The 26,360-nt window shown below is 26.5% G+C and overlaps 1 protein-coding gene across 2 annotated transcripts in view; it reads left to right on the top strand.

Moving 5' to 3' along the window:
* The window catches only part of LOC136076853 (disintegrin and metalloproteinase domain-containing protein unc-71-like), a 162,500-nt gene that overhangs the window by 125,188 nt on the left and 10,952 nt on the right, over nt 1-26,360 (top strand). For both annotated transcript variants that reach the window (XM_065790460.1, XM_065790459.1), the window contains exons 21-27: nt 6,117-6,277; nt 6,902-7,027; nt 7,119-7,194; nt 16,486-16,511; nt 16,597-16,683; nt 21,740-21,806; nt 21,889-22,092. In XM_065790460.1, coding sequence (XP_065646532.1) covers nt 6,117-6,277; nt 6,902-7,027; nt 7,119-7,194; nt 16,486-16,511; nt 16,597-16,683; nt 21,740-21,806; nt 21,889-22,092 — 747 coding nt within the window. The remainder of the gene's footprint in view (nt 1-6,116; nt 6,278-6,901; nt 7,028-7,118; nt 7,195-16,485; nt 16,512-16,596; nt 16,684-21,739; nt 21,807-21,888; nt 22,093-26,360) is intronic.

Genomic DNA, 26,360 nt, shown 5'->3' with positions numbered 1-26,360 from the left:
TGGGGTTCCGCAAATATCAGTCTTGGGTCCAATTTTATTTGTCATTTTCATTAATGATCTGCCAGATGTAAAAAGCAAAGAAAACAGTTGTAAGATCTACGCTGATGGCACTAAAATCCTAAGCATTGTCAACTCACTTGCTGCTCAACTTAAACTCCAATCAGATATTGACCAAATTGTTCATTAAATCTAAATCTTTGCTCGTGGAGCTAAATGCAAAGAAACGCAAGGTCATGCACTTTGGCCAAAAAAAGTTATCTCCTTTTAAGTACTTAATGGAGGAATTAGGCCCTTGTTTAATAACGACTCGAACTACATTGGAAGCAACCACCTCTGAGCATGACTTGAGAATTCAAATTACCAATGATCTTTAAGTAGAAACCCAATCCATCATTGCCTCATGTAAAGCAAATCAAATGCTAGGGATCCTAAAACACACTTTCCAATCTGGTGATGCTTCTTTGTAGAAACAAGTCTACTCCACCTACATCTGTCCTTTACTTGAGTTTGCAATTCCAGCTTGGAACCCTCATTTGGTCAAGGATGAACAAACTGTTGAACTTGGTCAAGGATGAACAAACTATTGAATTAATACAGCGCAGAGCCACAAAAATACCAGACAAACTGAAAAAGTTAGACTACAAGTCCAGATGTTTACAACTTGGCCTATCTTCTCTTGTTGAACGTCGTAAACGAGGTGACCTCATCCAAAAATGAAAAATTATTATTAACATCGACATAGTCAACTGGCACTTTCCCCTCATCACAATTCCACCAAGAGCAAATCACAGAGAAAGACTTCACCATGAAAAGCACAGCAATAATTTAGCTCGTTTCCGCTTTTTTAACAATCGCATTGCCAACGCATGGAACATGTTACCAGATAAAGTAATCGGTTCTCAAACTGTCAACAGTTTTAAAGTGAGCCTCAATAAGCTCTAATGTTACTACAGCTTGCAGCTTTCCTTAGTGAAAGTTGCAATATGAGCTTCACAAAAACTAACTGTAATCTGACAATCTATGATTTGTATTTTGTTAATTATTTTTACTTATGTTGTAACAAATAAATAATATATGCTACTATGAAACAAATATTTAACAAAAATAATTTAAAAAAATTAAGAACAAAAACAAACTTTTCCTTTTTTTTTGCAAAAGGTTTATCAATCACTTCATACAATATTTACAAAAAGTGCCTAATATATTGTTGCATGTCCTTTATTTTTTTTAACTTCGATTAGTCATTTGGGAATGCTGTTGACCAATTTATGGCATGTTGATAGTGGAATAGCATACCATGATGTTTTCACAGCCTCCCACAGATCTTTTTTGTTTCAAGGATTTGGTTTTGCTACCTCATCCTTTACAACTTTCCATAAATTTTATATTGGATTTAAATGGTGATTGTGCTGGTTGGTCCAATTGTCTTATGCCATTATTTTGGAACCATCTCTTTGTAATAGAAGCTGTATTTTTTTGAATATTATCTTGTTGAAATATCCAGAGCAGAAGCTTGTTATCCTTAGCATAAGGAAGCATTTTTTCTTCAAGTATATTAGTATAAATATCAGCTGTCAAAGTGTCTGTTATTAAATAGATAGGACCAATACCAGATGAAGAGAAACATCCCCACACCATAATGCTTCCACCACCAAATATAACTTTTTAGTGTAATGTGGGTCAAACTCTTTATTTGATGATTTGCGGACAAACTGCTTACCATCTGATTCAAAGATATTAAATTTATATTTATCTGTCCACAAAACTGTGCCCCATTTTTTATTTGCTCATGCAGAACATTTATGACAAAACTCTTTTCTGGCTTTTATATGTCGTTTTTTCAATAAAGGCACACTACTAGGTGATCTTGAAACTAAGTTACCTTCAAATAATTGTCCTCTAATTGTTTGTGCAGTAACATTTAACTTAAAGTTTTTTTTAATGGTGTTGCTGGAGATAAATGGTGTTGCTGGAGATAAATCTTTTTTAGCTTCATGAATAATTATTTTGTTTTCTCTGTAACTTGTTTTTCTTTTGCGATCTCTAGTTTCCACACATATTTTTGATTTAAGAGCGTTTTGAACCATTCCAACAGCATGCTTTGTTAGTCCTGAAATCTCTCTATAAGACTTTCCACTGTTTTTAAGCCATTGAATTACTAAGAACTCAGCTGAGGTGCAATGTGACTTTCTACTCATAATTTTTTAAGTTAATACTGTTGTATGAATTAATTTACTAATATACATACTAATATCCCCATATCTATTTTTAAATATTGAAAATACTTACATATTAAAAGTAAGAGGCAATACCTTCAACTTCAGCAATGTTTTTTACTCTAATTGTAATTAATTAACTGAAATGATTTTAATATAATATATTAGTAAACTGTAAATATTGAACTAAACATATATAGAAAACTTATTGAACATGCTATGTTTCAATATGTAAAGTGCAATATTATTCAGTAGCGTAGGAAGGTCATATCAGTTTAAGAGGTAGTGGCTAAAACAGCCAGGGTTGGAAATTTTTAGGAGAAGAGACCCTTATATATATATATTTATATATATATATATATATATATATATATACATATATATATATATATATATATATATATATATATATATATATATATACATATATATATATATATATAAATATATATATATATATATACATATTATATATGTATATATATATAAATATATATATTATATATGTATATATATATATATATATATATATATATTATATATATATATACATATATATATATATTATATATATATATATATATATATATTATATATATACATATGTAGTATATATATATATATATATATATATATATATATATATATGGTATATATATATATATATATATATATATATATATATATATATATATATATATATATATATATATATATATATATATATATATATATATATATATATATATGTAGATAGACAGATAGATATATATGTAGATAGATAGATAGATATACATGTAGTATTAGATTAATTTTGAAAAATACTTATTGGCAATCATCAGCAATTAAACATCACCGAATGGAATCTACAAATGCACCACACCATCAAACTGTGCATATAATAAAATAAATGCCTAATTGGTAAGCAAATCTCTATGAGTTATAAATTCTCTAAAGTTTTTAATAGAAAAACAATAAAAATAAGTTATAACTATATACCAAATACAAAATTTTTTTTAATGCGCCTTATTGTAAGTTGCATTAAAAACAACAATAAAGTTCACCTAAAACCAACTGCAACTGTCTTTTTAAGAATACCTTCCTTTTATAAAACCAATGCTTAGCAAACCTAACTATATACGAATCTAATATAAGCTCATGCTACTATAAACAAATTTTACATTGGAATAAGTGAAGCATCATAAGTACAAAAAAGACACAACTATTAAAGGAAATGGAAAGTAAAAGATGCAAATTTAAACCTTAAATTTGCATCTTTTTCTTTTACTTTTAAATTTAAGTTGTCTGATGGAATATAATTAAACAATGTAATTCTTGAAATAAATAAAAAGTATGAAGTTCTATTCTTCAAAAATTCAAATCCGTTATAAAAAAATTGAAATAATATCTAAATACAGGCACAGAAACTAATTTCTTCTCTCCCAATTGGACACCGGTGATTAATCAATTTTCTACTTTAATTTGTTTTGTTTTGATGTCAGAACTCATTTTATTCCTATGTTTTTGTTTTTTGTATTTTTGAATGGTTTTTTTATGATTCAAGGAACATATATGGTTGATTAACTATGCCAACATTAGAACAGCAGAATTAAAATCAAACAGTAAATTAGGAATTATCCCCAAAGTTTTCAAATATAAAACTCGTTGTTCTTTTAAAAATCTAGATTGTGTCTATATAAAACTCAATCTTGACTTGCTGTTCAAGTATGGAGTTTGTTCTTGGAAAATTTTTTTTCTGTTTTATTGTGATTACAACTTAATTACCTGAAACACCTATTATTTAAAGAAAAGTTAATTATACTGAGCATAGTAAAAAAGTAGAGAAAATGGTAGTTAGATTTAATTTTATAAATTTTTTCATCATCTTGTGTAAACCGAATAGTATAAACCCATTAACATTAAACAGTTTAAAAAGCATCAACAATAAACAATTTCAAGAGCAAAATAAAAAATCCATCATTAAATATTTTCTGAATTTTTTTATAGCTAAATTAATTTTTGATTTTAGATCTTCTTTACATACGTATTAAAAATCCCATTTCCATTTGTTGTACAACTGTTCATTAGGTGTTGTACAACATGTTCATTAGGGTGTCTCAAAAAAATATCATACTCTAAATTTACTAGATTTAGCATCATTTTGTCTGTACAAGCAAAATAAAAAAAAGCCTTTAGCTCGAGTGAAAGGGTATTAAGTGAATTTACTTTTCTTTAATGAATATATTTTAACATAAAATTGATTTTTATTATATTATTTGGATCACAATTGTTAGCATAACAAAACAAAAATTAATTTTGCATGTCAAACAATTTGTTTTGCTTGTCATGAAATCTTGAATTTCTTTTTAAAATACACTATTGGTTTTATAGTGGTTTATTTTAATGCAACTTAATGAATTTTGCATTAACTAAATTATTTGCATTTTACCTAATAATTTTACAAATGTCATAGTTTCAACCACAAATCACTAATTTAAATTTAGGGTAATTACAAATAAAAAAAAAATTTAAAGATTTAGTTTACTCCATCCATTCCAAAATACTGTTCCGATTTCACATTTGTTTTTGTTCCAAAATACTATTTCGATTTGATTTTATTGTCAGTTTTGATGAGAAAAAAAGTCAAATATCTTTAATAAAATGATTTATTTTGAAAATAAAAAATTATTTGAAAATGTTTTCAAAGGGCCACGATGACGGTAGCACCGAGTGGGCCTTGTGCTCCCTCTAGACTTTTGCAAAAAGATCTACTTTTTTAACAAATTAAGCTTTTTGCGATACTTTATTTATTAATTTAGGTTTTTTTGGAGCAGCATATGCAGCAAGCAGTATATGCACATACCAAATAATAATCTAGGGTATCTATCTTATTTTTGTATATCTCTTTGTCTACATATGCTTATATATAATAATATAATAAAAAATCAAAAATCTAGATTATTTGTTTGTGTCTCTCTCTTTTTTATTCATTTAAAAATATTCAAAACACATTTGAAATCATTTTAAACCAACATGTTGTCTGATTCTAGGTTTATTGTTATTGCAGTAAATGCAATAATAGTGCTAGCAATTAAATTCCTGATTTTTTTTTACAGATTTAAAAACAAATAAAGTCATCTACTAGGCAAGAAGTATTTAAACTAAATGGTTTTAACCACTATTAAATAATTTAATACAAAATAAGAATTTTTCAAAAGTTATATTCAAAAATTATATATAGTAATATATAATTTTTTTCCACTTAAAATGTTACAATGTTATTAAGTTTTTAAGTTTAATTAAAAATAAAAAAAATTTAAAGATTTAGTTTTTTATTTACTTTCAACAAAATTATTCAAATAATAAAAATCATATGTTATAGTAGCTTATATTATAATATTGATATGTCATAAACTGGGGTTAACTTTTGCCTTGTATGTGACTTTTTTTCATGCAGAATATTTTATTTCAAAATGGTTTTTATTTAGTACCCTTGTGTATGCTGGTTTACTAAAAGTGTTTTTCTAAAACTATTGTAAATATGTCTTTGGTATGAGCACTTCAGTATTATTTTAGTTGTGCGAACCTTTACATCCATAGCAGGACCTAGTAAATCTAGTAAAGGTATTTAAAAAAAAAAAGATTTAGGGCTTAATATAAGTGGGGTGACTTTAGCCAACAAAATGGGGTGACTTTTGCACAGGCTTAAGTCACCAAAAGTTAAAAAAGCAGTTATAAATAAGTTTGTTGTAATCATAAAACTTAAGATTTTGATAACTCAATTACATATATGTACGAAGAATTAGCATATTTACAATATAGTTGCTACTCAGAGTTTCATTTGTTACCACAAACATCAGGCAAGTAGTAAAAAAAAAAATTTGTTATATTTTAACTTAGATTGTGATCTGCAATTGACAAAGGAATTACCGATTTCTGCATTCGATGCTAGTAGTACTTTTGATGAAGTAGATAATACCACATCGGAAGAGCTAATAAGCAGGAATGGTTGGTGTCCAAAAGATCCAATTGGAAGTTGGTTAAAAATTGATTTTGGCAAGGTACTTATTTTGAAAATAACAAAAAATATTGTATATGTGTGTGTGTATATATATCCTTATCACATAGTATAAAGAAACTTTCAAGGTAAAGAAAGTCTCTTTTAACAACAATTTCCTGACTTAAGCTACATTGTTTAGTTGTCAAAAAGTTAAAGCATTTAAATTAATGCGGAAGTACATTAAGTTTTACAGTTTTTTAAAAAATCACAATAATAATGATTAAAAATTTTTTTTAATTAATGTTGTTTTTGTTTTTGTTTTATTAAAATATATTTTAAAAACATGCAAGGAATGTTGCTATGTTGACCATCTTATAGCCTGCTCCTACAAGGGAGTGCTGCTACATCGACTATCTTATTGCCTGCTGCTCCAAGGATGTGCTGCTACATCTACTAAGGGCAAGCAATCTATCATTTAAAAAAAAAAAATTATATTAAACTTTTTTTGATTTTGACCAAATTAAAACTACAAACTACAAACCAAATTAAACTCTCTAAAACTACAGTTTACGAAAGAAACTTTTAAAACTTTTAAATTTTACAAAATCAGACTTTTTTAGAATCGGAATCAATTTCTTTACTTTTTATATTTAAATTTATTTATTTTTTTACAATAATTTTTTAGAAAGTTAATATAAAATTAATTGAAATGAAAATAACCTACTTGTATACAACTTGGTACACTTTGCAATATTCTGAAGATGGACAGTCGTGGGAAGACTATTTAGAAAAAGATGCTGATAAATTAAAGGTCAGTTTCAATGTCTTAAAACATTTACAGTTTATTATATTATATATATGTATATATATGTACTGTTATATACATATATAATACATTGTAGAAATCTAAAAGTGTCTGCTTTTCTGGCTCATGTCAACTTCCAATAGCTAAGCAATGTAAAACTTTGCCACATTTAGGTAAATATTATTTGTTTAAAAATGTTTAAATTTTTATAGTCTGAAACAAAATATCAAGTGTACTGACTTATTCAAACTTAACATTATCTAGTGTTGTTTAGGATTGTTAAATGTTTGATGTGTATTTTTATTATGTGTATTATGATGTGTAATATTAAAAAAGTTCTTTAAAAGTATGTAACCTGGATCTCAAAAAAAAACAAGTATTAAAATTTTATATTAAAATTTGACAGTTTTAATTATAAAAAATTTATAAAAAATTTAAAAAAATAAGTTAATTGTTTTAATTAATTTTTACTTAAGATAATTCAACAAAACATGTTTTTTTAAAGACATCTTTGTCAAACCAAATTTTGTTTTACACACCTTTTTTTAAATGAGTTCATAATGAGCAACTGGAATTAGAGTAACAACATCAGTTTTTGCCATGACTAATGACATCTGTTAAACAACATTTGTAAATATAATGAGGTATAATAACATCTGTCCAACAACATCTGAAATTTCATTGGTGTCTAATAGAATTATTGCAAAAATTAAATGAATATTGCAGATGTAGTTACATCTCTTAAATTATCATCATGTAATAACATCATGCCACTACATCTGTAGATTTTAAGATAAAGTTGTTTTGAAGATGAATTAACTAATAATGCATTATTTTAGCCAGATGTAGTTACATATAGGATTTTTTTCAGATGTAATTACATCTGGAAAAAAATGTTAACCAATAATGCATTATTTTACCCAGATGATATTACATATAGAATTTTTTTCAAATGTAACTAAATATGGAAAAAAAATTAACTAATGATGCTTTATTTTAACCCGATGTTATAACATATAGATATTTTTTTAGATGTAACTACATTTGGAGAAAATACTTCCATATGTTATTTGAATTTGAAAAAAATTACCAAATGTAGTTATGTCTTTCTAAAGATGTTGTTAGGTGTTATTGAATTTACAGATAACATTGAACAGATGTTGTTAGAGTAAAAGAAAAATACAGAAAATCTTGGACAAAAGTTTACAGATGATCTTGGAATACTCCACAGATGTTGTTAAACAGATGTAGTAATTTTTTGTCAGCAACTGTAGTTAGTCATGATAAGCTAGATTCTTATGGTTCTATATTTTTATTGTGAATTGTCTTTAAACACTTTCAACTGTTCTAATAAATCCAAATTGGCAACAAAACTAGAAAATTTGGTATGGCAACCAAACTTAAGAATTTCAAAACTGGTCTAAATGAAAATTAGATTACAAGGATTGCAAGCAATAAAGAGATTTAAAATGTATTATACTTATGAGTTAGCTTTATGGACAATATTAGCAATATATTTTTTGTAGTTTAAAATGGAGTCCATTTCTAGATCATTTGGTCTGGAAGACCAAGCAAAGGTATAATCATCTAGACTATAATTACCATTGATAGCTTTGCATATTGAAGAAAGTGCTATCCTATATACATTTAACTTACTGACTGTAAGTGACAGTTGCATTTCTGCCTAGAGTACAAGACAAATTAGAGCAACAGCTAACTTTGGCTATAATTCATGCCATGATATGAATTTTATAACGCAATATCATCTGCATAATGCTTTAAAGAACAATTAAGATTGTTAATTATGACTTTTAAATCATTAACATTTCTTAAAAATAATATTGTTCATAACACTATCGTATACATTTATTAAAAATAATGTTGATCATATCCACTATCCTGGATGTATAAATATATATATATATATATATAAATATATGTATGTATAAATATATATATGTATATATATATACATATATATATATGTATATATATATTTTTTTTTTTTTACATATATATATATATTTTATATTTATATATATATATATATATATATATATATATATGTATATATATATATATATGTATATATATATATATATATGTATATATATATATATATATATGTATATATATATATATATATATATATATATATATATATATATATATATATATATATATATGTATATATACATACAGTGCTTGAATTGAGGCAGGACGCCATCCAATTACCTTTTTAAAATTTAAAACCATCGACTAATCCTTTTTTAGTGTTTATCATTGGGTAGGATGCGATCCCGGTACCTAATAATTTTATGAATACCTTATTTTCTTTTTTTTCTATTAATAAACATGTAAAAGCAATTGCTCAGCCAAGTTGCAGCTTTGAACAAATGAAGTAATGTTTTAGCTGCTATTAGCGTCATTTGACTGGTTGACAGTTTCAATAAGTTGTCTTTGGTGTTCTCTTTGTAAGTTCCCAAATTATTTAGGTGTCAAAAAAACTCAGCAATTAAAATAGGCTAGCAAGTGGATGCTTGGTAATGTTTAAAGAATATGGTAAAACAAAGGAAAAAAACAGCAATCAATGAGGAAAAAGCATATCCTAAACCATGCACTGGAGAAAAGCTTGTTAAATTTTTTCTTAGTCCAAATATCAAACCATAGAGATGTGTTGTTCTAAAATGCAGATAAATCTGCACCAAACTACTTACCTGGTATTTTGCACTGTGTATCACATAGCAAAAATGAATTGTCTATTTTCTGATTTGAAAGAAATAATTTCTTTGCAGGTAGAAAATGATTTAAACATGGGTTGTATTTAAAAATGGGATCATCCATGTGCTGATATTGTCCATCATACTTTTGATGAAATGCGTACAAAGCAAAAAATAGCAAAATATCTGCTCTTTTAATCTACTTGTGAATGGACATTTCAGAAATAAATATTGTTAATTACACATATAAGACAATAGTACAATAGACAAAAAATTTTCATTACGTAATTGGTCTCTTTTGTGAGATTTAGGGTCGATGACTCATTGAGTACATTACCATTCATAAATATAGATAGATTTATTGGTAGAAATATAGATAAGTATAAGTAGAGTTGCAATAACAATTAACTGAAAAAGTTTGAGTTTTATCTGAGTTATAGTTCACCAGCAACTGAGAGTCCCATGCTGTAGCAAGTGAGATCTTTTTCAAGCCCAAATGCCCCTTTAAAGCAATCAAAGAGTGTTGGCTTCTTGTTGTATAGGACCAAAGATAGAACCTTAAGGAACCCCCTAAAGTTACAGGAATCGAAGAAGAGACCTGTCCATTTATGCTACAATTGGCAAGAAAGGATTCAATAATCTTAAAGATGTTACTTGATATATTGTAAGAAGAGAGCTTATGGAGAAGATAAGCATGTTAAACTTTATCTAAAGCTATAGAAATATTGAAAATGGCAGCTCCTACCTATCCACACCTAACTAATGCACAATAAAACCTGTTGTATATTACAGTTAACAAATCAGCAGTAGAACAAGGTGGCAATCCATATTAATGATTACAAAAATATCAGGTTTAAGATATGAGACTAAGTGTTTGTTAGTTAAAGACTCAAAAACCTTGCTTACGATAGTAAGAAGACTAATGAGATGATGGTTAGACAAGTCAGATCGCTCTCCAGAATTTTTAAAAACAGTAATAACAGATGCTGCTTTCCAGCAAGCTAATAACAAGACAAACAACCCTGACAAGCACGTATATAGTTAAATAGTTTCTATTAATAGTAAATATACACCTGTTTTCTAGAAAACTGCATTGATGATAGATATGGATGTATTAGTTTTTTTTTTTTTTTTGATATTGATATTGGCTTATGAAAAAAGAGAAGAAGCTTGGTAAATTTGATCAGAAATAACATTGAAAAGAGTGCAGTCTTGAGAAAAAAGAAGGTGGTAGAGAACAATCAAAAGGTGGTTGAGTGAATTAGTGCTATATGTTAGCACATAAAAAAATAGAATGTAGATTCAAACCTAGTTTTCTTAAAAATGGGTTGATAATTACTAATGTAAACACCCAGGCTAAGCATGATATTGTTGAAGTCTTTATAAATTGAAGTAAGATAACCATCAACACTATGATCACAAGTTGAATCAGCTGAACTCAAATTATTCTCACAATGAGCAAGAAGGTCTGGTGAACTCTGCATGAGATAAGACTCAACAGAAGAAAAGTTACTTTGAAGACTACGAGTGTCAGTGCAAATGTTTTTTAAAAACTCAAAGATATATATTGTATATATATATATATATATATATATATATATATATATATATATATATATATATATATATATATATATATATATATATATATATATATATATATATATATATATATAAATTAGTAAAAAACACTTATCTAACTTTTATCTTCTACTTTAAATTTCACCATTGCTGGATCATCAGGAAGAGTTACTAAATCTTAAAAAAAATTCAATTTATAGAAAAAAATATTTTACAGGAAGTTATAAATTATTATAAAAAAAATTTAATTACTATATATTTTTTTTTTTTATAATAATTTATAACTTCCTGTAAAATATTTTTTTCTATAAATTGAATTTTTTTTGAGATTTAGTAACTCTTCATGATGATCCAGCAATGGTGAAACTTAAAGTAGAAGATAAAAGTTAGATAAGTGTTTTTTACTAATTTATTATTGCTCTGTTTTTTAAGAACATTGAGCACTCTATTTGTAAATACACTAACATAATTTACACATTATATATATATATATATATATATATATATATATATATATATATATATATATACATATATATATATATATATATATATATATATATATATATATATATATATATATATATATATATGTATAAATTCCATAATTTTTTGACAACCAATTTTTATGAGTGGCATAGAGGTCATATTCATATGAAAATTCTTTTTCTTATGAATATGAATTTGCGCCAATTGTTTGAATTTACATTTTTTTTCGATTTTTGACAAAGTTTGGATAAATTTCCAAGCATTGGCAAGTACAGATTTTGATGTCGAATGCAGTTATTTTTTTTAGCAATATTTTCTTTATATGTTCTTGTATAAAAAAAACAGTGTGCTTTTTAATTTTAGAAATACCTTGTATCTATTGTTTACTAATTATGATAATATAACACTTAGGTTATTGTAATGTGATTTTTTGTTGATCCATGAGTTCATTTTTAGTCATGGAAAAAACTTTTTCACCTCATTTTGGTATCAAATGATGGTATTTTTTAACAAAATACTGTTATTGAAGCCTTGGATCAAACCATATCCAACATTGTTACCTATAAAGGTTGGGTAAAGTACTCTTAATCTTTTGTTGTAGATTAAACTAGATCAAAATTTATCAATGTATTTTTAAAAATATATACACACTTTTTGTGAGATTATTTTAGGTGCTCCAAGAAGACCAAATGGTTGCATCACAGAGCACAATGGAAGACCTTTTACCTTGAACGTTTAGGCTTGTTTTATGTAGCAAAAATGGCTGGAGAAGGCATCAAAGAAACTTTAGACCAATTTATTAATAAGAAATTGGATTAGAGTTCAAGAATTTAATATATATATTAAATTCTTGAACTCTAATCCAATTTCTTAGTGAAATGTATTTCTAATGATGTCTAGTATAACAAAAAAATGCATTTAACAAATTGCATATATCAGGGGTTGGCAATTTTTTGAGAATGAGGAACCATAAGTTACAACTTACAAAAATTTTCATTTTTTAAAGAGCTTTCAAGATCTTTACTTTTGATTATATTAATATTTGTGTATAAAGCTAAAGAGCTGTATCTTGACATCGAAAGAACCACATTAGGCTTGCTTGCCGCAGGTTACTGATCTCTGTTATAAACATTTAAAAAATATAATGTAGACTATGTACTTACATAATTTTTTGTTTTGTTTTTGCTTAGCAGATTATCCAAAAACAAATTCAAAATAATAATTCTGTTATGAATAATCATCTTGAGTGTGCTTATTTAGTTCTGTATGTGTTGGGTTTTTTTAAAGCCAAACACGATTTTTAAAAAGTAGGAATATAAATAGGTTTATAAAAATACTACTAAAGGTTGAGCGAGTGTGTAATAAAGAACTGCAAGCACTGTTTAATTTTTCTTTTTTTAAGTAATTAAATTTATTTAAAAAAAGTAAAATTATTGAGGTCAACTCGTCTGGATTCTCCCCTTATCCTTTTTTTTTTTTTTATTCATTTCCCCAAGGCCGAGAAGGCCACTACAGATGAGGAGGCTACTTGTGGTTATAACCCTCTCTCAACTCTATAACTCTGAAACACAAACCTTGACGAACAAGGCCGCTGCGCAGAGAAACAAGTTGAGCGCGGTACTACCAGGGACATAGTAGAAATTGAACTCAGAGCTTCTCACTTATAAAGCGAGGGCTCTACCACTTCACCACTACCGCATAAAATAAAATAAAAAATAAATTGTCAAAAAATTTCAGACTCCCCCTCTCCTTTTATTTTGTTGATGTAGTTACTGGGCAGCCTCTTAGGTGTTGGATCAAAATTCAAATTTTTTGAACCATTCAATGTGCTTTAAGTTATTGAATGATAGCCAATAAGTGAGGTAGCAGTCCTCACTTATTGGCTATCAGCTAGCTCCTTGTAATCCCTCTTTCTCTTTTTTAGTAGTGTTTTACAAACACTATTAAAAAAGAGAACTCTTAATTTGGAGTAGTTTCTGAAGCTTTTTTAAACTCATCACACACTCTACATTATCTTAAATAAATTTTACTGTAAGCACAGCAAAATTGAATTTCTTGCTACAAAATACTTTGAGTAAAACAAGAAATACAATTATAAAAATATACTTTAAAAACACAATTATCCCAGATTGCAATTTATTTTCAAGTATGAAAAAAATACTTCATGTTTCAATAAACACATTTTTTCCTGTCAATTTAATTTTTAAAACACATAATGTATTTCTGGTTTTGTGAAATAAATTTCTTAAATGGTCAATACATTTATGATTTTGTTGTGAGTTCTGTTAGCGACTTTGAAGGATTTTTGGATACAATTTTACATTGTATCTAAAAAGTTTGAGAGAGTCTCATCAGTAGACATATTTGACCTATGACCTAGAATATTAAATTTAACAAGGAATGGGGAATTATTTAAATCAAGATCTAGTGGCTGGTCTTTATCAACAAAAACTGCTTTCAAAAGGATTTCAGCTTTGCTTCTATCTATTTTTACATCGTTTTGGACTTCCCTTTAGTTTGACTAAGAAACTTTTACAATTTCTATATAGTGAACTCTGTCAGAAGATGCAAATGCCAGCACCCCGTGTAACGATTAAAAACATTTCATATGGTTTTACTATGTTTTTTAGTATAATGGCAAATCTGCCAATAGCCTTGCCGATTCTAAAAGTGTTAATTAAAATTAATGCAAAATATAATATATATTTTAAAATGACACTGCTAAAAAATTATTGTATTTAATTTTGACTTGATAAACTTGAAGTTCGTTTTTCTATTGGTTTCATTTCTTTTATTTTTATACTGATTATTTTTCTACTAATTTTACGAATCTGTAAATAGAAAAAAAATTGATATGGAGTTATTTCCTTTTCTTTGTATTTTATATCTGATTTTAGGAAACCATTGTTTTTAAAAATGTGTTACTTTTATGACATATTTTTGAACAATTTGATTTTTCTATTACATGTATTGTTCTTGAATAGTTTAACTAAAATATCAAATCTTATGAAACTACTTTAACAACTGCAGAATCAGAAAACTTACAGGTCAAAAACCTGTATACACCCAGGAGAGAGAAATGTACTCATCTATTTTATTGATTTCTTTGACTATTTTATCACTTAGAATATGAACCTACCTATTTTGGGGAGTTGCAATATATATATATATATATATATATATATATATATATATATATATATATATATATATATATATATATATATATATATATATATATATATATATATATATATATATATATATATATATATATATATATATATATATATATAAACCCCTATAGAATCACTTACGGGGACAGATTTTACAAAGAAACAATCACTTATGGGGACATTAGCATTTTTGGGGACATTAGCTTTTTCGAGGACATTACAGTGTACCCATTATATTTTTTCCCCGTAAGCAACACTTTTTGTAAAACAAATGTCCCCATAAGCAACTTTTATAGGGAACAAAAAGTACATACATCAACTATCAAATAGCCTGACTCGCAAGCAAGTGTGTTATGGCAAGGTTTAAATATGGTTAAATTACTGTAATTAATTGTTTTTGTAAATGGATGAAAATAAAAGTGAAATATATTATTAATAAATAAGAATAAAAAAAATAAATATCAAAAACATGTTTTTCTAATAAAAAAATAAATTTAAATATGTATTCATAAAAATAAAATATAATAAAAATAAAAAAATAATTATATTTATGATAAAAATAGTATAAAAAAAGTAAAAAAAAAAATGCATAACGAAAAAAAAAAAAAACATGTCCCCATAAACGCTAACTAGGAATGTAAATATATATGTATATATATATATATATATATATATATATATATATATATATATATATATATATATATATATATATATATATATATATATGTATATATATATATATATATCCAACAATACAATTCCTATCTATTTCACACTGACCATTTCTATACCTATTCCTTATTTACCTCTTTTCTTTTGTAGTAAAATAATTCATTCTGAAAAACTGCTTTAAGAGTAAAAAAAAATTAACATGTACCATTACAGAATACTTTGAGCTTATAAGAGATTTATAACTAAGTTTACTTTTCTCCGAAATGCATGTCATCGATAGCTCAGTGTTTAAAAATTTTTTAACAATTTTTAAAAATTGTTAAAAAATTTTTTATTTAAGTTTTTTTAAAAATTGGTGCATTGTTTCAGAAACTGTGTGAGCTAATCACTTTGGTCTCATAAGTGTGTTGTTTGACGAACATTCTTTAACTATTTAATAAACAAAAAAACTTTATAAAATGGTAAATAAATGCTATAAATCGAAGTAATGGAGATGTTGTCACAATGCAGTTTTCAAGTAAAAGTAAAACTGTAAAACCTAACGTTTTAAAATATATTACTTAATATATGTTTTAAAATCATTTATTTTTACATAATTTTAAGTTTATATAACTTAAATATTTGCATACACTTTTGTTCCCGTTTTCTTATAAAAATAAGATGCTGCAACTCTCATTACCTTAGTTGCAATGACTGACAATAGTTCTTAGTCAACCTGTCTAACACCCTAAGTTCAGCATTATATTATGTAATATGTATATATGTGTGTGTGTGTGTGTGTGTGTGTGTGTGTCTAATCTTAAAAACCTTTGCTTTGTTATAGATGGTGCATTGTGTGCAGAAAACAAGGTTCATTTTTTTCTCTACAAAAATTTAATATATTTTCAGTCATTTTTTTAAGTTTTTTGAGTTAATTTCCCTACATTTATTTTAGCTTTGTGTCAATGAAAAATGTGGGTCTGCTAAAGAACATGGCTTTAAATGTCCAATGAATGCTGGAAAAATGTGTTCTGGAAATGGAGTAAGTTTTGCTTTTATTAATTTTTGTGTAAAAGAAAAAAAAATTTTGTTAATATTTCTTAACTTGGTTATTGACATTATTATTAAAAATATTTGGGTTTTTTTTTTTATAATCGTTATAGTTAATTTTTATATACTTTTTTTTTGGGGGACTATTTAGAAATTTAAGTTATGATTGGGACAATATAGGAATATATACATAAAAGGTATATATAATTGAAACATATGCACCAAACATAAAAGTTGGATTTTTGGATTTGAAATAGAGTTATAGTTGTTAAGAACGTAATTTAAAAATATAAAGTTTTAATTGTACAGTGTAATAGTATTGTTGATAATTACTCTCTTAATTAGGTTAATAGAGTAATTATTAACAACAGCAACAGGCTATTAAAAATACTAGACTTAGCAAATTTTGTTAAACTTTAAAATGTTAATAAAATACAGAAGCATAAAAAACAAAAAATAATTTAAAAAAAATGTTGTTTCATTAACTTTTTACTAAAATCTAATATTTTTAACTTTGTTTCTAATGATATAAGTATCAAGAAGGTGCTATAGATTATAATAAACGGTTTTATCTGTATCAATATTCTACCTGACATTAATACTCTCATATAAAAATATAAACATTTTTTTCTATATACAATACTTTCTCCCAAGTTTATTAATGCTGTACAAACACCCAAATTTTATAACAGTGAAGCGTAATATAATGTTTTATTAACTATGTTTTTAACTATTCAAAAAGGTAGAGTTCCTTTGCAAATACTTTAAATACAAAGGTAAATATTGAATCTTTCCCATAACTGTTTCTGCATGAATTTTTAATAAAACAATTATCCATAAAAAATTTTTTCTTAGTAGAAGAAGGATAAATAATTTCTTAACCGTCTTTGATATGAGTTCTTTGGTTGCATGAACTTCAACACCAGTCATATTATATTTTTTGAAACTCTGAAGCACAGACTCTTTGCCACTATGACAGATGTGTATCCATCCCAAAATTTTAATATAAAAATTATTGAGAATTAGTAAATATGTATATATTTGCATATATATAAAATTATTTTTTCACAAAATTTTTTCTGAAATTTTTTTCAAAAAAGTATTGACAATCTGCATAAACTCTTTGATTTTATTTATTGTTTTTTTATATACTTGGAATTTATTCTGAAATAGAAATGATCATGCTAAACAAATAATTTTATCCTAAATTAGCTAATGTCATAATCTTTATCAGGCTGAAAACACAACTGGTAACAAAGATGTGTTGATTAGGTTGCTAAAATATTTTTGTTACTTTTTAGGCTGTTCATTCATTTAATTTAAAATTTAAAAAACTTTATTTCCAATTGATTTTTACAACATAGTTTTATTATATATATATATATATATATATATATATATATATATATATATATATATATATATATATATATATATATATATATATATATATATATATATATATATATATATATATATATATTATAGTAATACAATCTTAACTAAAGATATAAGTCAGTAAAAAATAAAATAAATTTTAAAAACGACAAATTTTGCAAATGCAATTATTATCATACCAATTCTTGATATGTTTTTTGAACACTTCAAGACTTTTTGCGGACATGGTCTCATTATTTAGAGTGTTCCAGAGCAAGGTGGCTCAATATAACGTACAGCATGAATCATTATATATGAGGCCTTTAGGAGGTAGAATGAGTTTTTTGCTACAACGGAGTTATACGTAAGGTTTTTTATAGTAAAAAAGTTTCTCATAAATATTGGATTTAGATGATTAATAGATTTTCGATCATAAGAAATCTCAAATTTCTTAGATGGATTCTTGGACTATTATCAAAATTTATTAATTCATCCAGGGACAAATCAAATTTTTTTTTAAGATAATACTTAAAGCTTTTTTATGAATTCTATTTATTTCTTTGTCATCTTTTTTTGAACAAAACATCCAAATTAGAGGACAATAAGAAAAATTAGACAAAATAAAAGCATTAAACAACAAAATAGATTTATCACGGGATAAAAAATTTCTTATACGTGAAAGAGCAAAATATTTACCATTAGCTTTACCATTTAGTTTTACCTTATCGGAGGCAAAAACCCTTATATTACCTATTTTTAGCGATAGATTTTTCGTGTTTTTAAGCTAACTAAAAGAAATTGGAACTTATCTGGGTTAGCAACCATCGAGTTTAACTGAAACCAATTGATGGTATTAGTTACTTCTTTTTGCAAACGAAAAATAACCTTCTCAAAGCTAAATTCACAAGCATAAACAGTGTTATCATCGGCAAAATTACAAAGTTCTGTATCTTTAATAAATAAAAATAAATCCTTTATAAAGATATTGAACAAAGTAGGTCCAAGGATTGACCCTTGGGGCACTCCAGATAATATATCCACCCAATTTGAGGCCGAAGAACCTACTTTTACCCTCTGTTTATGGCCACAAACATAGGATAGCAAGAGATTAAGACTTTCTTTTGAAAAACCATAGGCGTTTAATTTAACTATTAGTAAGTCTAACGGGATATAGTCTTACGCTTTTGAGAGGTCTATTAATATTGATCCAACAACACCTCCATTATTAATACAATCATGCCACTTATTAAGTAACAAAAAAAGGGCATGCTGAGTGCTATAACCTCTTTGGAAACCACACAAAAGTTTATCAAATCTAGGCTCAATAAAAATCAAGATTTGTTCATATAAAATAGTTTCAAAAACTTTAGAAAGGGCTGGTAAAATATTAATTGGACAATAATTCGACTTATCAGTTGAGTCATTCTTCTTAAAACATGGTATATTTAGAAAAGACGGGAATTTACCATCATGAATACTATTATTGATGCAATCCCTGAAGTGAACAATATAAGATTTTAACATAAAAGTTGGTATATCACCACTAGTCTTTTTCTTATTATTCATAGACCCTATAATTTTTGTAATATCATCAGGTGTGATTTGATGGAACTGGAAACTATGTGTACACATACTAAATTTTTTCTTTATGTTTATTATACTGGGATGATCAATATACTTTTTGATAGCTGCATCAACTGGGTCTATAGAGCCAGAGAATATAGACCAAGGTATGGAGTCTGTACTACCTGACGGCAACATTTATGAAATAGTTATTAAAAATATTAGTCAATAAAGCGTTGTCAGAAATGATGGTACTGTTTTCAACTAAAGTGATATGTTCGTTAGAGTTACCTGATTTATCTGAAAGGTAAGATTTAGTTAACTTCCAGAGAGGTGTATCTGAAATCGAGAGAGTGTTAATTTTCCCAAAATAAATTTTCTTTAGTTTACAGTTTAATTTTACTACCCTATTTCTATGTTTTTTGTACATTAGCGCTGAAATATCAGATTTATCATTAAGGAATTTTTTATACAATGTAGAGCGGAGCATAATTGCTTTTCGTAAGTCTTTAGTTATAAAAGATTTATTATTACCTCTAAGTACTTTAGACTTAAAAGGGGCATACAAATTTAGAATTTTGCTAAATATTACATTAAAAGTATGTATATCATAACAAAAATTTATGTTTTTATGGAGTGTAGTTGCAAAATTTTTACTTGAAAAATTTTTAAACGAGGTGGTAACTTACAAAACGTAGATCTAAGCATTTTGTATATTAGTTGATGATGATCACTCACACCCGTACAAAAGGTATTCAAATGTTGAAAGCACAACTTTCTATTATTGAGTATAAGATCTATACTCATCTATAAAAACGTTTGCCTTCACTAGCAAGAAGTAGTGCTTTATAATTTATAATTTTATCAAGACATCAAAATCCTCATTTACCTCTAATTGTTTAACAAAGAAGTTGTTAACTTTTTTTTTTAATTATTACATTTATTATGCAGTTTAATAATAATCAACAAATTATTACACAAGAAAAAAAATGTGTATATTCTTACAACACAGAAAACAGTTGAATATAGTTAAAACTATTGCTATTAATCAAAATAGATGTCTATGGAAACCCTTAAATTTACATTAAAAACCCATTTTTTATTGTTGTAAAAAACATTGCTTAGGTCCTTCCATATAGTTTTGCATTTTGTTGAGAATTTATTGTTGATCTCTTTGTTTTTTCTGTGGATTTCTTGATCATTTTTTTTGTAAGTACATAAAGATCTTATAAGAAAAGTCAAACATTTTTGGTCTTTTTCTAAGTTAAAGTTACTCATTAGATCTTTAATTTTAAGAGTTTTATAAAAATAGATTTAAATGATGCAAAGTGTAACATCTAATTTATTTCCTTGCATTTAAGCTTAATGCAAACTTAATTATGGAAGAGCTGCAGCTGATTTTACAAATGAATTTTAATCTAATGTTAAAATTTTTTTTAAATTGAATTTTAGAGAAGAAAGTATTTTTCTGACATGATCACCAAAAAAATAATAATTAAATTTGAAACCCTTTTCAATTATGGTCTACATTTAAGACAAAGTAGTTTTAATATAAACATTTTAATTTATTTTTGGTTTTAATTTTAAACTTTTATATTACAATTTGGTTATAATATAAGCTTTCATTCTACACAAGTTGAATTTTTCACCATAGTTGTCTTCCTTGTTCATGAATTTTTTACCATAGTTGTCTTCTTTGTTTATAAATTTTTTCAAATCATTATTCTCAATTTAAATAATAATAAGGTTTATACCAAGATCAGCTAAAAATTTTAAGCAAAAGAAATTTATTTTTTTAACAATAATATACAGAACTTTTGTATCAAATTAAATTATTTAATGTAAAAAAAGTATTATAATAATTCAAAAATAAATAATTAAAAAAAAAAAAATTAAAAAAATTAAAAATAGACAAAACAATATCATAAGAACATTAGTTAAGAAGCATGACATTAGTTAAGGTGAAACTCAAATAATTTTATCCTTGGCCACATTTAACCTAATTTATTTTAGAAGTTATAGCAATCTTTCAATTACTATGAATTGGTTTATAAATTATTGCATTAGTTTTTTGCACTTTATTATTTAGATTGAACTATATTTTTCAGGCTTGCACATCCGATGGCACATGTGTTTGTAACAAAGGTTATAGTCAAATAGACAATTGTTTAACAAGTAAACTATTTTTTTGAAATTTTCCAACAAGAAAGCTCTTAAAACTTTCTACTAATTTTATCTTTTATTCATTTTTACCTAGAACTCAAACCAGTTAATGGTAAATGGAGTGAGTGGTCAAATTATACAAAGTGCTCAAAAGATTGCAATGGAGGCATCCAAAAAAGATATCGCTTTTGTTCTAATCCTGTACCAAAGTATGGTGGTAAAGAATGCTACGGTGTTTCTAGTTCCGAGAGAACATGCAATGATATACTTTGCCCAATTAAAATAGCACCCAATATTGGTATGCTAAGTTAAAAAACTTTATTTAAAATTAAAATTTTTATTTAACTTAACATTTGCATAAAAGGTTTTTCTTCAAAAGTGACTTATTAAAAGTTTTATATTACTTACTTATGTTAAATGTATTTATTAATTATGAATGTCTTCTTTGCTTTTTTATTCATTAATTTCCATAATTTTTTTTTTTAATATATAAATTTGCTCGAAAGCAAATTTATTTAAAACTCATTGCAGAAAAATGAAGTTTTGCATTTTCTGTATTTTGCATTCCTCCAAATAAATTCTTGGAGACATAAAAGTTCCAATTTCTAAATAAACCCCTATTCAGAACACAGGGTTTCCACTCCTCCTTAAAAACCATAAATATCATTAAAAAAAAGTTCCTTAAAAGTCCTAAATAACCTTAGAAAAAAAATAAAATTTGACTGCTGTGCTTAATTTTATTTTAATCATATAGAAAATTTTATCAAAGTGAATAGATTATACTTATTAATAATATAGAAAATATACATTTCATTGATAGTTTGCAAACCTATACTTCTATTGTATATATATTTAAATATATAATTATATATAATTATATATATATATATATATATATATATATATATATATATATATATATATATATATATATATATATATATATATATATATATATATATATATATATATATATATATATATATATATATATATATATATTAGTGATGTGCCATCAGCTAATGCCGATTGTGGCTAATAATAGGTTTAATGTATTTATTTAAGGGTATTACAATAATATTAAGGATTTAAATTATATATTTAACATGTTCCTATTCATCCAAAGTGATTCGACCTACTAGCCTATGCTATTGGTAACCAGCAACCGATTAATCGGCTAAACCATTGGCTGGTTAATCAGCCAATGGCATTGGTTGATTAATCGGCATTCGCCGATGCATTGGTATTGACTATTAAGCCAAACTAAGCAGGTGCATAGGTACACCTTATGTATGCAAGTTGCAACTCTATAATTAGCCTTAATGAGCCTTTGCCGATGGCTCATGACTAATATATATATATATATATATATATATATATATACATATATATATATATATATATATATATATATATATATATATATATATATATACATATATATATATATATATATATATATATATATATATATATATATATATATATATATATATATATATATATATATATATATATATATATATATATATATTAGGGTGGGTTATTATGATGTAAATGTTAAGTTGGGGCTGTGAAACATTACTAAAATGTTGCATTACAGTCTAAAAAAACTCCTTTTGAAATAAAATTGAAGCGTGTCTTGGATCCGCAACTTTGGGAATTAAAATTACTGTATAATCGTATAATGTAAATACACGTGGTTTAATGCTATATTCCATTACTCAACATCTTGTTACATTAAATTTAAAAATGCAAGAAGTTGTTAAAGGAGAAATAGTCAGAGTATAGTAGGCAACACATAACAGCAATTTGTTTCAGTTATTTGCTATTTGTTATGGCTCAAGAAGTCAGATTTAGAGTCAATTTTCGGTAATTCTGCTCGAGATTTACGACACTGCAAAATCATTCCATGTCGTGATTTGTGACCGAAAACTTTCATAGTTGTTGCTGAGATGTCTTTAATAGTACGTTCAACTGCCTGAAAATGGCATGGAATACCACTCAAGACATCAACGTGGAACTGGAAATGTTTAAGATCATCATTAGAAACAGTTGATAAAAGCGGTGGTAGTGTTGCAATAGCAACAGACCAGTCAATCATTTTTATGAATGATAAAGCTTCCGGATCAAGCTTGATGCTTGATTTATCAAAGACACGTATCTTGCTACTTTGTGATGTAGCTCATGCGTCAATTATTTTGTCACACGAAAACTGACGAATTGATACATTTTCATCTGTAACTCCTCCAATAAGAATGTTCTCAGGATGAGCAAAATAGCAGTTGTTTTGCAACACTGGTTCAAGAATTTTCCACTCTTCTTTCCCTAGTTCATAGCACTGCTTCATAAGATAAAAGAAGTTTCTTGCTCCGTCAAGGCAGGAAGAAAGACGCTTTATGTTGAACCACGATGGCGCATAAACATTTACGATGAATCTTGTAATTCTTTGCAATGGTTTTGAAGGATTTTCCTTAGACATATACAAACGTAAAATACGATTGGCCTTTGTTAGCCACCTTGCATGGTTCAGATTTCCTGGCATAGCAGTCTGGAGGAACAATATTTGATCACAAGCAGTGTATCACTGCTGAACAGCTAAGCAAGCTTTTAGAAGGTATATCTGATCAGAGCTTAAATCTTTCTTGACATCAACACTTACATCCTCAACTTTACCAGGTATATGTTTAAAGTTCACAATATCTAAATCTTTTGGATCAAAATCAAGTGCAATGTCTATTTTACCTGTTGAAGTAGCTGGACCTGTTGAACGTCCACCATCCACAACAGAGAAATATTTTCTAAAAGGTAGTTCATTTGCATGTAACAAGCAGACCAACCATTGCAATGTTCTCTCAAGACCTTCTTCTAATTTTCTGATTACTCCATTATGTTGACCTGTGTTATTCACTGAACCAACTGCAAACAACTGCTGCTAAAGTGTATGATGATTTGATGTTGTTGATGCTCAATAATATCTCTTGTGCAATTTTAACAGCTTTACTACTTTGTGACGTGACATGATTGACATATTTGTTTTGCGGAAATGACACTATCACATAATGTTCTACTTTGAAATTTCGTTGGACACCACTTGTTTTAACGGAAGTGATATCCTGCTTTCCATCAAATCCAATGCAAAGTATTTTTTGGACTTCAGCAGCATGCTTCTTAACTTCTTTTCTCCTCCACATATTTCTCTGACGACGAAGTTTTGCTGGATCAATAGCATTCTCTGGTGTTATAAGATCTAAATCTTTTAGTACAGCATTTGCTATTAGGCAAGCATCCCTGTTACTGATTTTACACCTATCCATGGCCTTACACAACTCAGGATATTGTTTAGTGTTGTAAACCTTCATCTCTTCATCACTTGACATCTAATTATCACTTGACATCACTTCATAACTTGACATCACTTTACCATCTGACATCTCAATTGGCAAAAATTCTTCATCTGGCTTTGACTGTTCATTATCACTGCAATATGTTTCATTTGGATCAATTTCTTTATCCAACTTCATTTTCTTATCTGTAATCGGTAAATTGCATGTTTTACTTCCTCTTTTTTCTCTTTTCTGCAGCTTAATTGTTTCTTCTTTGTCTACTTTTCCTATTACCATCTTCCGTACCGTTTTTTGATCTATCCAGAACTCCCATTCAAGTGTTGGAATTTTTTTTGGCAGTGGATATGAACAAGCTGACCTTTCTCGAACACCTTTATTAAAACACTTACACAGACAAATATCGAATAGTTGGTCTAACATCTGTAAACTTGATTTAAATGTTGCAGAGGACTTCTTGCGATCAGAGTATTTACCAAGCTCATGTACTTTGTTAATTAGTCTCTTTATGCGAATAACTAAGCTGCTGACTGCAGTGGTAGGAATACTTGCTTTGTTGTACAGTGCTTTAATTTCATTAGCTATGACTGTTGCTCTTTCAGTAACACTTGCACAATTGTTATTTTTTAATAAAATAGTCATATGCTTTGAAAACATCAGCAGAAGTTGGCAGTTGATTTGTTTGGAATGGTCTAGGTTGTCCAAGTATACCATGATCAGTTTCACTTCTTGTTTTAACAGTAGCCATTTTTATTTTCAATTTCAACTAATTAAACTAAAACAAAAAAACAAACAACATAATTTAAATGTAATATATACAAGTATATATCTTATAATGAAGTATAGGATCATGTTATCGGAAGTCAACAAACAACACTAACAGCTTTTTGTCTTATATTTCGTAGGGTGCTCTAAACTTTTGCAAAGTTCTGTATACTATTAATAAAATATTATTAACATGAATCATCAAAAAACCTAAATCTTAATGCTTTTATCCTGCAATTATACAACTGTTGTAAAATAGCATCATTTTGACCTAATATAGTTAAGTTAAAGTTGGCAAAACTAAATCAAATTTTTATTACATTTCTTTTACATATCATTAATAGAGACAACAAAATGCAACTTTATTTTTATGTTTCATAAAAAAAAAAAAAATTTGACCCACCCTAATATATATATATATATATATATATATATATATACATATATATATATATAT

Source organism: Hydra vulgaris, chromosome 02 (genome assembly GCF_038396675.1).
Source record: "Hydra vulgaris chromosome 02, alternate assembly HydraT2T_AEP".
NCBI lineage: Eukaryota > Metazoa > Cnidaria > Hydrozoa > Anthoathecata > Hydridae > Hydra > Hydra vulgaris.
Note: the sequence above shows the minus strand (reverse complement) of the source record. Positions and strands in the feature narration are given on the sequence as shown.